This window comes from Pholis gunnellus, assembly GCF_910591455.1.
Source record: "Pholis gunnellus genome assembly, chromosome: 20".
Lineage (NCBI taxonomy): Eukaryota > Metazoa > Chordata > Actinopteri > Perciformes > Pholidae > Pholis > Pholis gunnellus.
Genome location: NC_136547.1, coordinates 15,352,646 through 15,376,625, shown reverse-complemented (window position 1 = coordinate 15,376,625; position 23,980 = coordinate 15,352,646). Strand labels below are relative to the sequence as shown.

General features: G+C 42.5%; 1 protein-coding gene across 1 annotated transcript in view; it reads left to right on the top strand.

Moving 5' to 3' along the window:
- zfhx4 (zinc finger homeobox 4) overlaps positions 1-10,365 on the top strand; it is a 78,873-nt gene extending 68,508 nt beyond the window's left edge. Inside the window, exons 11-12 of the mRNA XM_079181405.1 lie at positions 179-5,551; positions 6,069-10,365. Coding sequence (XP_079037531.1) covers positions 179-5,551; positions 6,069-7,633 — 6,938 coding nt within the window. The 3' untranslated portion in view covers positions 7,634-10,365. The remainder of the gene's footprint in view (positions 1-178; positions 5,552-6,068) is intronic.
- Positions 10,366-23,980: the final 13,615 nt, after the last annotated feature.

Genomic DNA, 23,980 nt, shown 5'->3' with positions numbered 1-23,980 from the left:
GAATTTGGTTCTTAGATGGGTTAATTAATATGTTGACCAAGTGATAATAAAATGTAACTTCCATATACAAATGTATGCATGTATAATTATCAGGTTTAGTTGTTTGTCACTTATAAGAAAAATATGATAAGTAGATGATGCAGTGTATTGTACTTCAAATTGCATTTTCTACTTTTAGGAAACATCTCAAAGGATGAGCTAAGCACTCAAGACAAGAATGAATTGGACCTGCAGGGTGAGGAACTCAAGCCCCCTAAGGAGGCCGCAGAGGCTCCAGGCTGGAAGAGAGCCAGTGGATTAGGACATGATAGCAAGTCTCCTGATACCATACAGGACCATCTCAGTGAGCTCCAAAGGCTCCAGCAGCAACAACAACAGCTCTCAGTATCTGATCGTCATGTCTACAAATATCGTTGCAACCATTGCAGCCTGGCCTTCAAGACAATGCAGAAGCTTCAGATACATTCCCAGTACCATGCCATCAGAGCAGCCACTATGTGCAGCCTTTGCCAGCGCAGCTTCAGGACATTCCTGGCCCTCAGGAAGCATTTGGAAAATGGACACCCTGAACTTACTGAAGCTGAGGTGCAGCAACTCATAGGAAATCTGCCACTGAATGGAGATATCACTGAGAGTGAGGCCAGGGCCTTGGAGGAAGCTCAGGCCTTTGAACATGACTTGGACAAAGATGATGAAATGGACCAGGAAGAGAAGCCCAGTCCTACCGGAAGTGACAGTAGCTCTCTGCTAGATGACATGGGAGCAGAACCAAAACGGACCCTACCATTCAGAAAAGGGCCCAACTTTACAATGGAGAAATTTTTGGATCCTTCTCGGCCTTACAAGTGCACAGTATGTAAGGAGTCCTTCACTCAGAAGAACATCCTACTAGTCCACTATAATTCAGTCTCCCATCTGCATAAGTTGAAGAAGGTTCTTCAAGAGGCGTCAAGCCCAGTTCCACAAGAGACAAGCAACAGCATTGATAACAAACCATTCAAATGCAATATTTGCAATGTTGCCTATAGCCAAAGCTCAACCCTTGAAATTCATATGAGGTCAGTGCTCCACCAGACCAAAGCCAGAACAGCCAAAACTGAAATGAGCAGCAGCAGTATCACAAGCACCAGTGGTCCAGTGCCTGCAAAAAGCCCTGCCCCAAGCACACAAGGGAACAGCAGCAACTCAGACACTGCTAGAAGTGGAACTCCTTCTGCTAACAAAGAAAACATTGTGGAACCCAAAGAAGCCAACAGCAGCAACAACCCAAAACCAACAACAACTACTGACCAGGTTTCAGCACAGGCAAGCAGCCACCTGTCAGCGCAGTCCTCAGCCCAATTGCAACTGCAGCTTCAACATGAACTCCAGCAACAGGCTGCCTTCTTCCAGCCTCAGTTTCTTAATCCAGCTTTCTTCCCCCATTTTCCAATGACACCAGAAGCACTGCTGCAATTTCAACAGCCACAGTTCCTTTTCCCCTTCTACATCCCAGGAGCTGAGTTCAATCTTAGTCCAGAACTTGCGCTACACTCAGCAGCAGCTTTTGGAATGCCAGGCCTTACTGGATCATTCCTAGAGGACTTGAAGCAGCAGATGCAACAGCAACACCAGTTGCAGCAGGTTCAGGCCCAGCAACAGGCTCAGCAGCAACAACAGCAGCAGCAAGCCTCTCAGACACAGTTTCAAATTCAGCAACAGAAACACCAGCAGTTGCAGAACCACAAATCCAAAATGGAGTCCAGCAATGTATCTGTTTCAGAAATTCAGATGACAAGAGAGGCAGAGGACCAACTAGAAAAACAAGAAAACAGAGCAAAGATGGAAAATGCCAGTGATGCATTAAGTGATGGAGGAAAAGACCCCAGAAAATCTAAGTTCCCAGAGCCATTGATTCCTCCTCCACGTATTGTGTCAGGAGCAAGGGGCAATGCAGCCAAAGCACTACTAGAGAACTTCGGATTTGAGCTGGTCATTCAATACAATGAAAACCGACAAAGAAACCAAAAGAAAAACAAAGATGGTGTTGAACAAGTGGAAATGAACACTGATAAGCTTGAGTGTGGGATGTGTGGTAAACTCTTCTCCAATATGCTTATTCTCAAAAGTCACCAGGAACATGTGCACAGTCACTTTTTCCCATATGTGGAGCTGGAAAAGTTTGCCCAGCAGTACAGAGAGGCCTACGACAAACTCTATCCAATAAACCCTGCTTCACCTGAGACTCCACCACCACCGCCACCACCACCTCCTCCCCCGCCACCTCCAACTCCATCTCCAGTGACGGCTAATCAGCCTCCCTCTACATCAATGACCAAGCCCCAAACCCCAGTACCCTCACCAGCTTCTGTCCCCAATATGGCCCCACACCAACCATCTCACCAGACACCACCACCCCAGCCACCACCCCCTCCTCCCCCACCTACTGCCCCTGCTGCACCTCCCCAAGTGCAGCTCCCTGTTCCCATGGATATGCCCATGTTTTCACCTCTAATGATGCAGTCTCTCCAGCACCCAGGCCTGCCCCATCAGCTTGCCCTCCAGATGCCCACTATGGACTCTCTTTCCTCAGACCTTACACAGCTCTGCCAGCAACAATTAGGTCTTGATCCAAACTTCCTCCGCCAATCCCAGTTCAAGCGACCACGCACCCGTATCACAGATGACCAGCTTAAGATCCTTCGTGCTAACTTTGATATCAATAATTCCCCCAATGAAGAGCAAATTCAGGAGATGTCAGAGAAGTCTTGCTTGCCCCAAAAAGTCATAAAGCACTGGTTCCGTAACACTCTCTTCAAAGAAAGACAGCGGAGTAAAGACTCTCCCTACAATTTTAGTATTCCTCCAATTACTACATTGGAAGATATTCGAATTGAGCCCCCGCTCAGTGCACATGAATACTACAGAACTGAATCAGCCTTCAACAAGAGGTCATCCAGGACCAGATTCACTGATTACCAGTTAAGGGTACTTCAAGATTTCTTTGACACTAATGCCTATCCAAAGGATGATGAGATTGAGCAACTTTCCACTGTGCTCAATCTACCTTCCCGGGTCATTGTAGTGTGGTTCCAGAATGCCCGGCAGAAAGCTCGCAAGAGCTATGAAAACCAGGCTGATTCTAAAGATAATGAGAAAAAAGAGCTGACCAATGAACGATACATCAGAACAGCCAACATGCAGTACCAGTGTAAAAAGTGCAACATTGTGTTCCCACGCATCTTTGACTTAATCACTCACCAGAAAAAACTGTGTTATAAGGATGAAGATGAGGAAGGTAGTGAGGAAACCTATGAGGATTACATAGATAGTGGTGAGCAAGATCCATCTAAGACTATCCAAGTACCTTTTGAGCAACCTAAACAGTCCAATAGAACTGCCAGCAGTTCTGGCTCAAGCTCCCCTGTGCTGGCCTCTCCACGTGCCAGCATGGGGAAAACTTCCCCCAAACCAGACATTTCCCCTGAAGCTGAACCTAAACAAACTGAGACTGCATCATCACCTATGATGAAGTCACTACCAGAACCAAGACCATCAAAGGCTTGCACACCTCAGCCACCTCCTCAGAAAGCTCCTCAGCCACAAATGTCAAGACCCCATTCGCAGCCACAGGCAGCTGCAGTGCCCTCAAGTCCACTCTCCCTGGCCATTTCCTCACTGACAAACAACCTCCCTCACCAGATGCTTCAGTACCAGTGTGACCAGTGTAAGATTGCATTCCCCACTGTCGAGCTATGGCAGGAGCATCAGCACATGCATTTCTTGGCTGCCCAAAACCAATTCCTTCACTCTCAGTTCCTCGAAAGACCCATTGATATGCCCTATATGATATTTGACCCAAATAACCCCCTAATGGCTAGCCAGCTGTTATCTGGAGGCCTCTCCCAAATCCCCTCTCAGGGTAGCTCTGGTTTGACCTCTGCTGCAGGCTCTGGGGCAATGAAGAGAAAACTGGATGACAAGGATGAAAGTGCTAACGATAAAGATGGTGGAAACAGTAGTGAAGAGCAGCACAGAGATAAACGTTTGAGAACCACCATTACACCAGAACAACTGGAGGTTCTCTATGACAAATACCTACTTGACTCTAACCCAACAAGGAAGATGTTGGACCACATTGCACGAGAGGTCGGCTTGAAAAAGAGAGTTGTGCAAGTTTGGTTCCAAAACACCCGAGCAAGAGAGAGAAAGGGGCAGTTTAGGGCTATAGGGCCCTCCCAATCCCACAAGAAATGTCCCTTTTGCAGAGCACTGTTCAAGGCTAAATCTGCTCTCGATAGTCACATAAGATCCAGACACTGGCATGACGCTAAGCAGGCAGGCTTTAGCTTGCCACCAAGTCCAATGATGAATCAAGACAATGACAGGGGTGAAAGCCCAAATAAGTATAATTTCTTTGACTACCCACAGCTGCCTACCAAGACTGAGCCAAATGAGTATGAGCTGCCTACTGCATCCTCAACTCCAGTCAAACCATCTGAGGTACAATTAAAAAACTTCTTAAGCCCTTCATCCTTAAAAGCTGAAAACTGTGATGAAACTGAAGGGCCTACTATTAATTCAGCAGAAGTCTCATCTTATGATTGCAGTAGGATGGACTTTGATGAGACATCCTCTATTAATACAGCCATTAGTGATGCTACAACTGGAGATGAGGGTAATAACAATGAGGTTGAGAGCCTCACAGCCAATGGAGGGGACAAGCTGAGTGACAAAAGTGGCCTGGCACCAAACTCTGATGGTGGGAATGAAAGGTTCCAATACAGCATGGTGAGCCCTGCACTCAGCTTCTCTGGAAAGGACTATGACTCTTACTATGATGATATGGATGAATTCTATGACAGAAGTGAATCATCAAGTCTAGCTGATCCCAGTTCCCCTAGTCCCTTTGGGGCAGGTAACCCCTTCAACAAGTCCGGGAAAGGCAGCAATGTCGGGGATAGGCCAGGACACAAACGATTCAGGACCCAGATGAGTAACCTGCAACTTAAAGTTCTCAAAGCCTGTTTTAGTGACTACCGCACTCCTACAATGCAAGAGTGTGAGATGCTAGGCAATGAGATTGGACTCCCCAAGCGTGTTGTCCAGGTGTGGTTCCAGAATGCCCGTGCTAAAGAAAAGAAATTCAAGATTAACATTGGAAAGCCATTCATGATAAGTCAAGGCTCACCAGACGGGCCCAGGCCTCACTGTACTTTGTGTGGTATAAAGTACACTGTCCGGATGTCTGTCCGAGACCACATCTTTTCCAAACAGCACATTGCCAAAGTGCAAGAAACCCTGGGAAACCAGGTAGATAGAGAAAAGGACTACCTAGCACCAACCACTGTCCGTCAACTGATGGCCCAGCAAGAGCTGGACCGAATGAGGAAAGCTGGTGATGGACTCAGCCTGCCTGGCCAGCAGCAACAGACTGCAGTGGACAACAATAATGCACTTCATGGCCTCAGTCTACCCTCAGGCTACCCAGGGTTGTCTGGCCTTCCGCCAGTGTTACTTCCTGGGGTCAATGGGCCATCATCACTTCCCGTTTTCCCACCCAACACACCTGGTGAGTTAGTATGACGAACAGTTTTAAAAAAAAGTAAAAAAAACACTAGAAGCTTTATGAACTGAGCTTTATCATGCACTATTTTATTCTACTATTCTACTGTTTATTCTGTATCACAGTGGTGTTGGTCAAAAAGTCTTATTTTTAAAAACTATTTTAAAATAAAAAATGGTGGGAGTTAGTGCATGCATTATGTCATCATCACAGTTGAACTGCTAATTGGTAATTCAGAGATTTTTACAACAAATGCATCTATATCATGGCTTTTGTTTGTGTTGTTTGTTTTCCCCCTTATTGTAGGTTTGGTATATTTATATTATAATATATATTGGCAGATTGAAATTATCTTAAAGCGCATGTGACAGTTTTGATCCATAACAAAATCTTAACAAGAGCGATAAAGTCTCAGCCAGTGACAAACATCTTTAGCTTGTGATACAAACAAATTTCCATAGTGATTTGGGGTTGAATATTTAAATATTGAACATTTCCATATTTATATACCACTGTATTTCAGCTTTAGCGTCTCCCGGTGCTGGCATGCTTGGGTTCCCTACACCAGCCACCCCCTCTCCTGCCATGTCTCTCAGCACTACCCCAACCAAGACTCTTCTGCAGACTCCTCCTCCTCCTCCTCCACCTCCTCTTCCTCCTCCTGTTCCCTCCACACCTTTGGCAGCAGTAAATCATACAGAGCAGCAAGGTAAAGATTCAGAGAGAGACAGCAGCAAGAAACCAGGAGACAAGCCACCGCAGATGAAGGTAAAGGACAGAGAGAACATGAGCGGCTCACGCCCTGAGACCCCCAGCATGGCCAAGAAAAGGGAGAAACCAGCTCCAGGGAAAGCAGGAAGTGAGACTCAACTAGACGCCACCCAGCTTCAGGCACTTCAGAATGCTCTTGCCTCAAGTGATCCCAGCTCTTTCTTCGGGGGGCAGTTCTTGCCCTACTTTCTACCTGGATTTCCCAACTGCTTCTCTCCCCAGCTTCCTAGAGGGGTCCAAACAGGGGGCTACTTCCCACCACTGTGTGGAATGGAGAACCTGTTTCCATATGGCCCAGCAGCAGTCCCACAAGCTGCCATGGCCGCTGGTCTCTCCCAGACCGCCCTCCTGCAGCAGTACCAGCAGTACCAGCAGTCCCTCCAGGATTCACTGCAGAAGCAACAACAACAACAGCAGAAACAACTTGAGCAACAACAGAGACAACAACAGAAGCAGCAACAGAAATCAACCCCTGTGAAGACACCCCAGAGCATACAGAGCACCGCCACCAACTCTTTCAAACCAAAAGAAGCTATAAACGCTAAGGATAAAACCAACAAAGGCTCTTCAAAAGAAAGCACAAAAGAAGAACCGAAAACAGATACCAAAAGTACCATGGATTTTCCAGACGCTTTTATTGTACCGTCCGTCAAGCATGAGTTTATATGCAGGAAGTGCCAGATGATTTTTGCTGACGAAGATTCTGTGGTGCGTCATCAGAAGTCCTTCTGTTACTTAGGACATCCTTTTACTGACCCGCAAGAGACAGTGCTTCGAAAGGCAGTGAGCAACTACACTTGTGTTGCCTGCAATGTGGTTGTTAACGGGAATGAAGCACTTGGCCAACACCTTCAGTCGAGCTTGCACAAAGAGAAAACAATCAAACAAGCAATGAGAAATGCCAAAGAGCATACTAGATTATTACCTCACTCTGTCTGCTCCCCTACTCCTAACACCACATCTACCTCGCAGTCTGCAGCTTCTTCTAATAACACCTTTCCTCATCTCTCTCACTTGTCCATGAAGTCCTGGCCAAATGTCCTGTTCCAGGCCGCCACAGCCCGGAAAGCTGCTTCCTCCTCCCCGTCTGCCTCTCCTCCTCCCCCCCTCTCCTCACCTTCAACGGTTACCTCAACTTCCTGCAGCACCTCAGGGGTTCCAACCTCACTACCCACCGAGAGTTGTTCAGATGAGTCTGACAATGAGCTAAGCCAGAAGCTGGATGACTTAGATAACGCGTTGGAAGTCAAGGCTAAGTCGGCCTCTGGCCTAGACGCGAGCTTCAGTAGTATCAGAATGGATATGTTCAGTGTGTAGGAGTGACAAAAGGATCCCTTGCTTAAAGAAAAAATAAGACTTTTTAAACTGCAGTTCCAAAGTTTCTCTTAACCCAAAAAATTACAGTACCAAATGATTGACTCAGGATTGTTTTTCCCATATTGATATGCTGGCAAGATATTGATTGATTTTTGTTATGGACAGAACTGTTGCAGATGCTTGACTGAGCTTATATTGTATACAAAAACATGGAGTAGGAAAAAAATCCCACAGGCTCCCTTGGGGGGCTTGTTTCAAGCCAAAAACTCTCACGATAGCAAATTGCACCTCAGCTGGATTGTTTTCCAAATGCTAGCATGTACTGTATGGGATGACGATCCAGAACCCTCAAAGAGAATCTCTCTTAGTTTAGATAGGTGTAATTCAGTAGCTTTAAATTCTCAGGTCAGAACATAACATTTCTCATTTGTTAAAGCAGCAACAAGCCTGGGTACACTTGGCTTATAACCAAAACATGTCAAGCTTTATCGGACGCATTTTCTTGATGTGTATAGAGTACCAAGAGACAATATTACTGTTACAGTGGACGATGTGCATATCCTTTTAGTTTTGCCCTACAAAGACAGTATGGTTTTGCCACTGAGGGAATTTAGAATGGTGAAGTAAATGTGTATGATGCCCCTGTGTTTGCCAGTTTGTATTACAACAAGCTGTATCTATTTCCCACCCCCTTTTTTCTTGTAGTATATACTAATCTGTGCCAACTCTTACCTTCTCACTTTTACCTCTGCTCACCCCCTTTTCTGAAGAGGTAATAACTCTAGTTTTGATAGACTCTCTCGGATTATGTGAATATAACATTTTTCATTTGTGAATTGCTGTACTGTTACGGTACTTGCTTGTGTCTGGACTATAGTGCACTTATTTTGTTTTTATTTGTCTTTTTATTATTTGAGTAGGCCATTTGTTAATTTAATAGATTTTTTTCTGTTTGTATGTTTGTGTTTTAATTATTATTTGTGTCTATTGCAGCAGCATATTGGTCCATATTTGTTACAGGATTGATGCCTAACAATCTAGAGACCTATTTAACAATTGGTGCATCCATGAAAGCAGTACTGTATACTTGAAAATGTTAAGGTACAAGTTGGTCACAATGTTAAAAAAAAGGTATGATCATTTGCTATACATTTGCAAATATGCTGCTTTAAATGGGGGACAACAGCATTTTTGTTGTATAATACAAACATGTTCATGTACTTGTAGGACTTAAAACAGTGTTACACCTATACGCAGCCATTTAGTGCATAGGTTGACGTCCTCCCAACAATTCTCTGGGCACTTCTGATGATCTACAGTTAAAGTCAACGTTTGAATTTTTCCACATTTAGTGATATCAACATTGCAAAGTATTACCTTACAAAGTTTTGCTGCTACTGTGTAATGTTATTTTGCTTGCCATCAATTCTCTCAACTTTCTACCAGACGAAATACTGGTCCATTAATTGCTTTGCTTTGCTATTTTTATTTTATATTATTTTCTTATTTTGCTGTGGAACTAAGAATGTGAAAGCTGTCAAAGGGTGTTCAATTTTTTACGAATCACTTTCTAGTTTGGTAATTGAAACCAATGTGATTCATTCCAAAGTAACAGAAGGCTATTTGTATGAAAGATAAAGGCTTGTGAACAAAGAAAGCTAAGCTGTTGTACATATTCGTAGTTGGCTGTGCATGGTACAAATTTATTAATATGAAGAAATGCAAAAATGTATTGCTTTTGGTATTTCCTATTCTGAGATGAGCAAGTAGCATGTAATGCAACTGTTTGACAGGTTAAATCAAATCATGCTTAGTTATTGTTTCAAACAATGAAATCAAGTAACATTTCCTCTTCTGTTTTATTATTGTAAAGGTGGGTTTTTTTTAAAGTTTTAAAGCAAACTTTCAGTTTTTCATTTTCTGCGTGAGCTTTTTAATTGTCATTATTTGGATTTTTAGTATTTTAACATTTACTTTAATCCTGAAGACACTTTTCGATTGTGTTTCACAAGAGACATCCTGGCCTCCCAAGGTGCAATTCTGCCATTGTACAAACATGAGCGACTGTCCTGATTCCAAATGCTTTCACAACTCTGGCTTTTTGCCTTTCCCCACTCTGTGGCTCAGCATTATAAGACTGAACTGTCAGCTAGCATCATGTGCTAAGATGTTAGCATCAGACAGGACGCTTTCCACACCAAGGACTGGTAAAAGCTAACAAACCAACAAAAAGGATGGTCCAACAATATAACTGTACATAGATATTGCAACTGCACAGCAGCCAAAAAGAAAAAAAAGAACTTAAAAAAAAAAAAAAAATGGATGGATTGTGTCATGTTTATGGGGACAGCCTTCAAAAGGTTGAAATTGGAATTGTTCTTCTGGATGTCAAAGGGATTTTCATGGCGCAATCATATCCTACACAATATGTACTCTTCAACATCTGGGTTACATAGGAAATGCACCCTGAGGTTTTAATAAGAAGAAGCCCCTATGGCTAAAACTTTAAATAAACTAAACCAAAAATGTTATTGATGTTTTATATATAGAGAGTAGTCGCATTAGTTTTTGTTACTGTACTGTTTGAGGTCTCAACTGTACCGTATCACGGTAATAACATGGTTTTGAAACCTTTTTTTTATTTTGTCACAGACCTGTTGTCATAGTTGAAATGACGTTTATTGTAGATGGTATTTGAACAACTTCTGGAAATAGTTCATCAAGTATGTTTGTTGCTCATTGTTGTGATACATTAAAAACTGTATCTGCAAACCAGTTTGGTCTCATCTAATATTCTTTATTTCATTTTCACTCTTTCATGTTCTAATCATGTTATCATGAAGTTGATTCTTTGGCAATTGACTGGTAATTTGACAGTATTTTAGCATACACAAATGTTTTAACTAGTGCAATGTAATTTTTTTTAAATGGAGTTTCCTAATTAGACTTTACATTTTGGCACGTCTTTTCCCAAAACGTTCACTATGTCATACTGTTAACAAAATATGTATTGTATCAACATCCCTCTGATAATTGTCATTCCAGTCACTGACAGACTAAAATTCCAAATCATATAATGGGTATTTCCTATCATTATGCTATTTGTGGTAATCTGACTCTAAGCAGATGCAGGGGATTATGTTTGGAAGTGTCTGCTAATCTGGATCTGATCAGGTGCAACTCTAGAACCTTTCCATTTAAAGGGAAATGTCCACAATAATAAATCACGACCACGGATAAACAGACATGCAGCCACAACAGAAAGCAGAGAACATCTGTTTTTTTAATCTTAGATTGGTGATCCTCTATGTATTTATATATATGCACGGATGGATGGAAAGATAGAAATTGTGTTTTTTGCTGCAGACTATGTACTGCTTTTAAAATTTTATTAAGAAGCAAAATGCACGTCAGTATGAGACAGTAGGGTGACATTTTACATTTGAGGTCAATAGATGCTGTCACATTAAGAATTGCACCTGAGGAAAACCTCAACACAATACATCACACCCTGCCAGCGAGACGTGTCCGCCACCAGTGTCATGGTCACGGAGAAAGCCGACATTCACAAGTCGTTAAATCCACCTAATGAAATTTCACAAGGGCAGCAAAAATGAAGGGGAAGATGAGGATCTTTTCACTCTGGCAGAATCGGTTGTGGCCTTTATTGTTTCGCTTAACACACTTCAGTGTGCAGTGAAACGGCCGCGACATGTAAAAGCCTCAAAAACTGCTTTTTTTCTCCCCCCCCACCCACCCTTCTGACTTCACCCCTCGTCCTTGACGAATGTGCTCGGCTCACAGGGTGCAACTGTTCTGCTGAATGGCCCTTTCCTGTTGCCCACCCTTTAAGCGAAGGCGGTTGCCGAGGTAGGGCTCCCCCACCATATTATGGGATTGAATTGCATTTGACCTTTGTGGAGAACAATGGCTGAAGGCCTTTCATTTTTCTGGCCTTCACAGCTCCTAGAAGAAGGACCTCTTTACTCTGCGTTTTCACTGTGGTCTGCCAGTAATTCACAAGCAGGATGACAGGGTGATCTATGCACAGCAAATGTGTGTGCGTTTGTTTGCGTACACCCAAGGGTATACACAAGTGTATTGTTCGCTAGTTCTGACTCGTATCTACTGAAATTGCTGTTTATAGGTCAAACAAAATACAAAGCTTTAAAAAAAGAACCCTTTTGATGTGACTGTATTTTGGGGGGCACCCAATCTTGCAACCTAACTGCACTGTCTTAGAATAAAAAGGCCCTCTGAAGAGGTTCGGACACAGCTTTGCTAAAGAGGCCGCAACAGTGAGCGGTCTTGCCATGAATACACGATAAAAGGTTTACTGTAAATTTTAAATGGCGTTTTCTGCAACCCATACATCACTCATGACCATTGGGTTCCACCCTCACTGCACAGTGCACCCTTCCAGCCACAGCTTTCCAGATGATACAGTACAGAGGCTGCGGTTCAGGCAGATCTGCCTTTGAATAGCCTGCAGCCAATGGATTTTCTCTGGATAATACAATGTTTGGGACAGAGAGGCAGGGATTAGTCCAGACGGATACATCCACCACCCCCCACATGCCCAATCTAATTAGACTGGAATCAGTTTAAGATGAAAGCAAGCCCTAGCATCACCGCACTAAATACTGGAATTAGTATTCCCCGCATGGGAATTTAATGACGGAGACTGAAAATCCAATCACATTCACTCCCAGTTTAGCCCCTCATGCATTGGGCCTGGACAATGACGAAATGAAAGAACAACAACAATGATTTGTCTGTCAATAGATATTGACCAACATCACATCTGAGGCCACTTGTGTATTGGCGTTACTATGTTGTCATCATTTAACGAAGATAAACAGCTTATAATCAGATATTTAGTCTGTTTCTGATATAAACCTTTGTCACATTCGGACTCTTCTAGGAGCAATAACAAAAATAAATCAAAACAGAAACTGAGGAAGACAGAGCATGCTTTAGGACAAACACACCGATAGTCTTCCTTACTTTGTTTCTGTTTATTTACAATTTGTTGATTTATTAGTTCATCCATGGAATTTACATCAATAGTAATTAACACATATTCATTGCCACTATGTTGTGTTTTTAGCCCAACCAAAAAATTTAACAGGGATCAGTGAACTTAGTTATCAATCAGCTCCTTACATCAAAGCCCTGATTGCTGTAGATGAATTGAAAATGTCAAATTATTGATATCAGGCCGACAGCATCGGATCCTTTTTAGTTTCTATTATCTCACAGACTTTGAGCCCACATTCGCTGATAAAACAGAACACATTTTGAGGCACATATTCATATGAAACATTCTTACAGTCTCTTGACTTTATCTTGCCCTTATTATTATTATTTCTCAACCTAAGTATATGCCATCAAGGGAACTCTATTTTAAAACCACTAAAATGCAAGCCATATTTCAGCTTCAGGTTGGTGATTAACGGCACAGACCGGAAATAACTCCAGCACCTGTGTTCCATCCAGCCACACAATATCTCCTACACCTGCGATTCATCCACCGAAGCATTACACCTGAGAAATCAGGAAACCATTGTCCCCCGTGCACCAATACTCAACATGAAATCTTATTATTTATTGCTGGCTGTTTTTTGGGGGTATGCACCAAAGCAGAACCTGTTGTTTTTCTGCTAACAGGTGTAATGCAACTTTTCGACTCATCCAACAACTGATTCTGCAAAAACTTTTCGACTTTTTCCCTCCAGGAGGAAATTCAGTGTGCTTTTTAAGTAAATGATGAGATAAATATTGTTTGTGCAGTTGGCAACACTGCATCAGCGGGGAAGAGGACACAGCAATAGGCAACAAAAGAAACAACTCTTGTAGTGAGGCATCCTTTAAGATGGGGAGTAAACATTAACTGCGTTTTCTGTGGATTTACCCACACGTCAACAAAGGCCACTCACAAACTCACATATGAAAAAGGCAATCTAATCTTTTTTCTTTATATTTTTCTTTTGGCCTGCTTTTAGTGTTTGCTGCTGCAATATCTACTTTTTGAGGTACAAAAGGATGGCGGCAGGAGTATTCCTGTGTTATCATTGCATTGTTGATGAAGGATACAGTCACTGCTGGCATTTCTACAAGACACACAGCCAACTAACACGTATTTTAAAGTGAAAGAGAAGGCGGAGGAGGTGTGAGGGAGAACGAGAGGCAGGCCCTAGAGGAAAAGAAAAAAAAGACGCAGACAGGCCAACAGGCTGACAGAGACAGAGAGTCACGGACAGAGAGAAACAGAGAAAGAAAGAAAGAAAGCAGGTGATATAGACAGCAAAATGAGCAAGTGATACAAGTGAAGTGAGAGTGAGAGCAGGAGAGAAAGAAAAGGAGGGGCGACCTGAGAGAAATCAAACATGGGCTCTGTGCAACAGAGGTACGTCGGCAAACGAGCATGTTATGGCAGCCCACTGGGACTTCCCCGGCAGATCGTTTGTGCTGTTTCCCAATCTGTTCTGAGGAGCGGCACAGCCCCACATGGGGACGTGTGAAGGCGTCAAGATGGGATTGCTTAAGACAGATGAAACAAGGTGTTTTTTGATGCCATCTGGAGAGGACAAAAGCCTGATTTCCTGTTTTGCCTGTGACACAAAGGGTGCTGTGTAGTTTGCAGAACAGTTCAAGGCTTTTTGTTGTCAGGGCTGTAAATAACTAAACAAATGAGAGGTGAAGTTACAGAGACTCTGGATCCACATGCCAAAAACTGAAAAATACATTCTCGCTTGTTTTTGGCTTGTCTCTAACAAACAATCAATATTACAGTTCTCTCATCACTTTCTTACATATTTTCCTTCAGCATGAAAACAGTATGTAAAGTCAATATCCTGGCATTCACCCATTTAGCCACAGCCACAGTTTTTTTTACATTCGCTGGACCCCTGAAACCAAACCATAGTAACAGAGATCAAAGTGTCAAGCTTCGTAATATTGCTTTACATTTTAAAGGGCGTTGAGCAGCCGGGCTAAGGTTTTTACAAGGCGCGCTGAGTCGTTGGGGAAATAAGGGAGCAATGGAGGAGGGAATGAAGGAATTTTAGGGGGTGATGGGATATGTCTCACTCTTTGTTCACGTACACATACACACACTCTCAAACTGAAATCATACCATGTGCAGCGGAAGAGCAGGCGGTGAGGAAATAGAAGCTAAATATAAAGTGACACACCGCATTCCCCAGGTCATTCACAGGCCCTGCACCAAATCACACTGCTCCACAACTCGTCGTTTATCACACACACACAAGCCCGAGTCTCACAAAGTAAATTATAAAAGCAGCCAAATAAGTATGCCTTGTAATTTATAGAACCACTGATGAAGGGATGAGGAGATGCATTGACATCAAATTGGTTCATTCTTACCATCCTCTTTGTGTATCAACTCAGCATCCTGGCAGGAACATTTGTAACAAAAAGCTTTTTTAATGTTTAAATGAAAATTTTAATGAGGCCATGTATTGCTTTTCCTTTCGAGTCTTTAAGAGCCCTCTAAATCATTAAAACTTGCCTCGTCTTTGATTTCAAGGTCATTTGAAGAAATAAGGCAGCCGTAAGTGGCCCTCGGACCGAAAGTGGCCTATATGCCAAAGACCGCAAATGAATAAAGCCTAATGCTTTTTAATTTGCATTCATCTTTAAAAACACAGAAGAGCCATCTCAAAGTTATAATAGGCTGAGATGGCAGTTGGAGCCCCTCTAGTCATTAGTAGCAATACAGCTCCTCTAAAATGAAGGCCTTTCTCATCTTGTTTTAACTTAAGCCTATTACTACAAAGATACATTATCCTGCTGTCCACCGCCTGTTTGTCTGCATACAATATTTCCGTCTGGCTATGTCTGTGCGTGCCCCCATGTGTTCACATGAATTGCATGAATTCACCTCCTTTGCCTGCCCATGAGCATGAACACATGCAACACGGCTATTCAGCAAACACATGCGTGAAAACAAAAGATGCTAGAAACGACATGCATTGTTTGTTTAATCACGTGTTATGAGATGACTCTGTAATTATGTTGTCATCTGCCCGCTTCGACATGCCAAAACTGGGCCGCCACAGCATGCCTTGCTCCTCGCTCGTAATTCCACACTTTAATGGTCAAAAGCGACATTTTGTTTTTTCCTTCCATTCTCATCTTTATTCCTTTTTTTCTTTTTTTTCACAAATACCACTGTGTGTAGAGACTGAAACTGTGCAGCAGTCACATAAAGCCTGTTTGTCAGGCCTGATGTGTCAACTCTTAGTGCATATGAGTAGGGCAACATATACGTACCGTATTGAACTGATGAGACAGCAAATAACAGTGTGTCCCATCAAACACTGCAATGTGGGTCTTTCTTATTTTCTTTTATTCCCCCCACCCTTCTTTTTCAATTTTACCTCATGTTTCCTTCTCTTCTCTGTTCAATTTCCTCACCATTCTTTTGCCTCTGTCTTTATCTTTCTCTATTCAGTGTATGTGTGTCTTTCTCTCTTTTCCCCATTTCTCTCTCTCTCTCTCTCTCTCTCTCTCTCTATGTGAGGATAGGTGGTGTGTGTCTGTGAAAAAAACTGAACATCTCCAGTGAAATTGGTTTTCTGTGGAGAAACTGATGGATCACTCTGTGTTCCTGACAGGAGTAGGAGATTGTTTATGCCATACGGACCAATACATGTTTACACACATACATACACACATATGCAGGGGTGGGAGGACAAGGGTGTTGTTTATGCTGAAGCAGAATTAATTTTCATGAGCTGTAGATTGCTGTTTATGGGGAAATACACTTTTAAGCTGCAAGAGATGTAATCTAGATTGTAACATTCCCAACAATGAATTATGGTTTTGGAGGCAACAGCTGCAGCAGCCTTCCTCTCACCCTCCATTTCCTCTGCACACAAACGCACGCACACACACCACACACACACAGACACACACACACACACAGACACACATACACAGATTAGTAGCAAAATGTTACTGCTTTTAAAAAACAAACGACTTCATATGCCCGGCAAATCAGCCACATCTAACTGTAAACTAGTTAAAACAAAGGAATTATACCCATTTTCAGCCTGAACAGTGTTAGTATCATCTTTTCTTTAACACCAGCCACCTCTATTAGAAGAGGTGAGAAATGATTCCATTACCAGCAATCTCTCCTCCTCCTCTTCTTCCACGTACACACCCGTAGCACTACACACACACACACACCCTGAATGATGGAGGAGAAGCTTGCTTGCATTATTATTCCAGCATTGGCTATTGCACGCAAGCAAAAGCTCTAAATTTCACACAACAGCGCATCAGACGCTTGCTTGCTTGGATCTCGCATAAACTATAAGACATCCTCCACACTCATTTGCAAGCATTTACAAGACAAGACTTGCTAGAAAATAAAGTAGGCCTCACTTTTTCTATTATGATCCAACTCTATCCGCGGACCTCTTCACGACTTTGCAGATCCCAAAATGTTTTATATACTGCTCCGGTGAGACAGGATGCCCTTCAGCACAACACATCAAATGCACCAAGCTATTGATTTCTTATTTCTTATAAATATCACCGTCTTTAATAATGATATACATAGAGTTATAATACATACATTATAAAAGTAATTACAAAACAGAACTTAAAGGCAGAAGAAACTGTGATTGGGTTCCTTGTATAGTTTAATTTAGTTTGCTTTAAAACAACATATTGTGGCCACAGCTAACAAACAGTTTGTAGGTGTGAACAAACACTCAATAATTAATGAATATAGGTTAATTAGTTTTATATATTTTTTTTGTATTTAACAATGACTATTAAAATACTGCCCTGTCCCGCTTTTGACATTTAAATGTGTCCCTACTTTACTGTCTCAAGCAAGAGACATCCTTGATTTCACCTGACGTATCATGCCTGAATAAGGGTGGAATAAGAGACTCCAATGTCTACAATTAGTAATGTTTAACATATAACTTCTCGTGCAGTCCACTTATATTAATGTGTGTTGGAAACGAAAAAGGTTTTCATTCGGAGATTAAATTCACTCCCCCCCCCCCCCCCCCCCAGTTTTTATCAGTACTCGTGCAATAACTCGAGCGGAGATGGAGCAAATGTATTCCACCCATATGTATGAATGAATGAATGAATATGATTACCAAGTCTTGGACCCTCTCAAGGACAAAGTGCTGTGTTCTCCCTGTGTGTGCTGTTGACTGCCTTGTGTGTGTGTGTGTGTGTGTGTGTGTGTGTCTTTGTTTTTGCCTTGATGCATTTTAAAACCTATGTTTACCATTGTCCATGTCTTAGTTTCTGGTGTACGCACGTAGTTTTGAATTTATATTTTTCTTTTCCATGTCTGTGTGTGTGTGTGTGTGTAGGTGTGTGGGTGTGTGTGTGTGTGTGTGGGGGGGAGGGTTGCGTCTTCATGTGCAATTAAAGGTTCACATAGTTTACGTTTGTGCGGAAGCTGTCCTCTCGGACTCCGTGCTGCTCGTTGTGGCGTGATGACAATCCACTTCCCAGAGTGCACACACACACGCACACACACACACACATCCCTGGTCTCCTCTCTCACCTCCTCAGTGACTGTCACATTCAAATGCAGCCGTTTGCAGGTGACGTACCCAGGAAATGCTGTCCTGTAATTGTGTCGCTCTGTCTTCCTGTGGTGAGGTAGCCGGTGGCTTGCCGCCTGCCGCCTGCCTGCCTGCGACACACCAGAATTACCAACTGAGGGGGGAAAGAGGTGAAGGGAAGAGAGGAGGGGTACCATTAAAATGCAAAATCACCACTGCGGTGCAGTGCGGCGCCTAGCTCTCTCACTCTTTCTCCGAGGCAGCCATCTTATGATGGAACGAGTATGTGTTTGATGGTGTGTGAATGTGTGTCCGTTTGAGTCTGTGTGTGTGTGTGTGTGCGTGCATTTATATGTCTGTGTATTTGATAGAGTGTAGAGTCGAGCTGCGGCGAGGAACGGTGAGATGGCGTGGGGTTGGCAGGCGGGTTTGTGTGCATGTGTGATTGTGTGTGTGTGTGTGTGTGTGTGTGTGTGTGTGTGTATGTGTGTGTGAGGCAGAGGTGATAAATCAGAGCTAGGTAAAGGCTTTTTAATGCAGCGGACCCCTCTCCCAGCCTCCATCTTCTGTCAGGGCTCAGTAAAAGATGAGAGCCCCCTGGGGAACAGCACTAGCCTGCAGCATAGCAGGACTACGCCGCAGGTCACACACACACACACACACCCACACGCACACACACACGCACACACACACACACAAACGTGCACACACAGGGGCCTGACGCATAGCCACTGACTAGGCCTTGTGAATGAGTGAATACATGAATAACTGAATCTATTGAATGCATGAATATATAAATAAAACTTTCCACAGGAGCCACGTTTATTGATGAACACCCCACAAATAAATGTGTTTTTCAAATGATTTCCAAATGAATTCCTAAATGATTTATGGCTGGTGATATTGCATTTATATCAGAGAAAATATTTTCGTAGAAAACAGAATGGATATTTGGTTCATTCCTGCCTGTGCTCCTAAGGTCAAGCAGAGTCTCTGTCGATGATGCGCTTTGAATCTTGAAGCGGCCCCAAGTTTCAGGGGGCCGGATATGAAAAATATGTGGAATTTGCCAACATCTGACAATACTTAGTCGGCAATATATCTCCTGTCTGATAGAAAAATGTGTTCTGAATTGCAGATACGCTCACTTTTCTGGCATACCTTTTTAATTTGACTTTGAGGGGAAACACGCCGAGCTCCTAGATAGACAAGCAGAGATATGACTGCTGAATGTTGTGGAGGCCTTTGTGGATGGGGCCGATAGGACTCCAGCAGCTTGGCGCAGAAGACAAGCACAAGCACTTGAGAACATAATACTTGACAATGAGCCCAGAGTGTCAGTTAGGGGCCCTGCCGAGAAAAGTATGGCATGTTTGTGAGGAGGATTAAAAAGAAAAGAGACAGAGGACAATGCCAGAGAACTGATTCTTGATTAGAGTTTCAGAAAGTTTGGGGCCTCAATTTATGTCTTTTTTAATATAAATTTATTGTATTAAATAACCTGGCATTTCTTCCCACTTTCGCATGGCATTTTCTTTGCACTTTCGCCAAACCACAAAAGCCTTAATCTTGAAGAAGTGATTATTTTTAAAAATTGGTTTTATTTCAAGGGTCTAGCTGAAAAAAAGACACCAGCATAATGTGAAACACAGGCAGCATTTTATGCCACACTATACTTGACCCGGCTTTTAACAGGGTCAGTTACAGTATATGCATGTATATTAAGTTGGTGGGTGCTACGGTAATATGTATGAATCATTCATCAATCCGTTGTAACAACTCTCCTCGACCTGTCTGCTTGTTACTAGTTTGTGTGGCTGTTTTCCTTGAGGTGGGCGTGGCCGAGCGTCATCAGTAAAATGGCAACACCTGCTGGGCTCATCAGCAACACGGGTAACACCTGGCGCCTGTGTCCCAGCGCTCTTTTAAAAAACCCTCTTGGAGCTCAGTTGCTGGTTTGCGCTCGTCCTTGAGACACCCATTTAAAAACAAGTTGATGTTTGTGCTGCTGCACCATACAACATTGCATTCAACCACGTTTCCGCTCTTCCACCGACTATTACTGCTGGACTTACTGATTTCTTACGTTCTTGTAATTGATAAATAATTTGTTAATTGGCTTGGTTGCGTTTACCTCTTTTGTCATGGCCACGCTTGACTGGTCTGTGATGCCGTATACAGAGAGTAAGCAGTATCAGAGTCTTTCGGAGGAAGGACTTTGACTGTTTTGAAAAGCACCAACTCCACAGTGGCGGTTTAGACCCCATGTAGTACAACAGAACAACATCATAATCAAAGTTTTTCCTTTAGGGTACAGGTCTGTGTTCACTCGAGAGTATATCGGCTCCGACAATGCGTAACTGTACTCACAACTGTGTGTTTGTGTGTTTTAGAGGCTGCAGTTCAGGTTGTACTGTACTCTGTGTCGAGATGAGAAGGTTAATGTGCGTGCGTGCGTGTGTGTGTGTGTGTCTCTGTGCATCTGTTGGACTGAGCAGGTTAATGCTGGTTGACACATGCGGTTCACTGATCTCCTGGAGGAATCGAGACTCGCAGCAAAACCTTCACACACAGGTATCCATGGCAACCACAAAAATTATATTTCTTCCTTCCCCGGCAAGCCGGAGATTCCAAGATGCTGAAATGCACAAATACATTGTCATTACCCGGCAGCCTCATACTTAACAGGGTTAGGCTTTTTCTGCCTGCTGTTCTCATTGTTCAGTATGTTGCCTACACATGTAATTTAGAAATTCCTGTTACCTCTCCCTGACACAAACTCCATATTACCTTTTCCATGCAGGGTTGATGCTTCTCTCTATGCCAACATGAGGCTGTGTTATTTAAATTCTTTCCATCCACGGCCGTGATTGTGTTTCTGTTTGACATTCTTTCATATTTTTGTCCTCAACTTGGTTATGGGATTTGGAATATTAGATTTAGGCAATGAATTGAAGTAATGGTAGTCAGATTGGCAATGCATTATCAAATATTCATGTCACTTTACATGTGCTCCTGCTTGTATTTGGTTGCTTGTGAGGATTGAGGGCCTCGGAGTGGCATTGATTGGCAGGTGATGGCGAATAAAGCTTTGTTCCACTTCACTGTCTTCTTCTGTTGTTGCTGACAACTTTGGTTGATTGCACAATGATCAGAGCCCCCCCCCCCCCCCCCCCCCACACACACACACACACACACAAAAAATACAAATAAATAACAGCATATATTTATAGAAATGAGTTAATTGCCTGAGCTCCAACAATATATATATACTCCATATTGTAGGTAAAAAGAATAAAATAACTAACATGTAATCTGCTATTCATTTTATGATTATTTTAATACCATCAATTATTACAGTGAACATAATTTTAAATGGTGCAACTTGAAAAAGTTTATAAGAATAATGCTTTTAAACATTCATTTCTCAGCTTGTACATCAAACATCTTTCTCTTAAAAAGCATAAACTATATTGTACTAAAAGGTACACTAGTACCGGAGCCAAGCGCATGCCTCCTTTTTCATCTCTTTGAAGGAAAATAGGAATAAGCACATTGTGTCCTGCACTACATTCCTGAACAAGCAGAGGTTCAATCACATTTGCAGAAGTTATCAAAACTTTCAAAGAGCTCAGCTGGCGCCTTAAGCCACAGGAAATTCACTGGGACATCTGGAGGGATGTGTGCAGATTATTGCTCATTTAGTCTGTTCTAGACATCAGTAGGAAGAGGACTGAGATGGCTAAACACACAAACAGACTAGAGGATGCACACACACACACACACACACACACACACACAAACAGGCTTGGCTTTGGCAGAACTAACCCCAGGCCCACCACAACACACCTGTGTATAATCCCCCATGATGCCCTCTGGTCGTTTGTCCAATCCTCTCGCTACTGCTGTCCTGGCTCATCCAATCAGAGGACAGGTCAGGTGAAGTTTGATTCCATCCCTTTAGCCCTGTGTTAGTGTAGGAGGATGTGAAATATAAAAATTCACTCCCGGTGCCTCTTTGGTCTTTTTATTACGCGCAGCCTCAAATGACTCACTTGTCCAGTAATTTTACAACACTGTAATTTAATGTTCAATCAGAGAATGAAAAAGAAATGTATAAGAACAAATATATTATGTAATGGTAAGATCAGCTAGTATAATGTATGTAATACAAATATCAGTTTGTAGTATATTTTAAAAAGTGGATTAGCAATATTATTTTAATATAAACTATTACTAATTACAGTGTGAACACAGCTGTTGAAAATAACCATGCAACACATTTAAAAAAAGGTTTTAAAGGTGGATAGATAGATAGATAGATGCAGTATAACACACGATTATGAGTCTCCCCTCCATAACTGTGACTGTCTGCATGCCTGCTGTCAGGGATATCTTTGTTTCTGATGTGGAGGAGGATACAGCCTACATTTAAACTTTTTCAAGTTATACAGTAGCATAACCTTTATCGACGTGTATCGTACGATGCAGGACTTTTTTTACTGTATTTTCTTGATCTTTGTATTTGCTATTCCAAACTGCACATATTGAGGTGAACATATAGATCCTATATAGATCCCAAATTATCCTGGGTCTTGAGAACAAAGACGAAAAGGCCAAATTCTGTATATTCCCAAACCAGTGCCGCTCCATTTTCTCTGAAGGTGTGAAATGCAACCAGACAAAACCTCAACACCACGATAAAAGCTCAGGAAATTACTTCCTTATTTTAGGAGTGATTGATTGTCCCCCTGACCTGTTAGACTGAAGAGGTGGTTAAGAAGAGGAGGCAGACTAAGATAATTGGGCCCGGTGGTATCCAAAGCCCGGCAGGTGTTGAAAGAACTCTCATAACACAGGTACCTGCAGCGGCTGCAGCCCTGAACTCGAACACACCTAGGATTTCACTACCTTGGAGGAATTTTAGTGTTTTATGTTTGGCATGTCTTTTATTGAATAGATGAAATATGAGAGATACTTGTAAAACCTTCTGACATATTGGACATGCCACAAGAAAAACATACACAGGTGTCAGAAATCCTCTGAGGTGTCAACAAATAAATGGTGCATTTTTTGTTTCATCCTCTTTTTGGCATGGAAATAATGTCATTTGCGCTTTGAAAGGGATGTCAGTATTTGGAAATATCTACCAACTAGAAGAGGGGTGTAATTCCCTTACCTGTTGAAAGGTAGGTAAAAGCTTTCACCATGAGCTAAAGGATCAGAGATGGAATTTTGTTGAAGTGAAAAAGCACAGGTGTTTTTACTCTTTAATGTCATTAGTGATGCATAGGGCTTTCTAAATCCTTCTAGCCATTTCAAATGAAGAGGTAAAAGCCAGGCATAAGCTTAAATGATAACATTCTTTCTCAGAGAAAAATATGCATGTACGAATCAAAGCTATTGTACTATCCTTATTATCTGCAACCCAAGGGCTCTGTTCCAATTAAAGAGTACCACAGATGGACCGTTCGGCAAGCATGCATACAAACGAACCTACAATAGGTACAGTAAAGTACCCAGTATTACAGAGCCAAGAGAAGAGCTTTTTACTTTAAAAACTATTTAATCAGGAAAATCAACGCCTCAGATCAAAGAAATGGAGATGAGGGACAGCCGGATAAAGAGGCTCATCAAAGAAGGAGATCTAGTTAGGGATTCAACGCCCTAATTCCCTTTCTCTTAAAACCTTCGTCAGAGGGGGCACAGGGCCAATTTGCTCCCTAAATGGCTGTGTGTGAATGGGCAGATTGCTTTGCATAGCCCCTGGGAATCT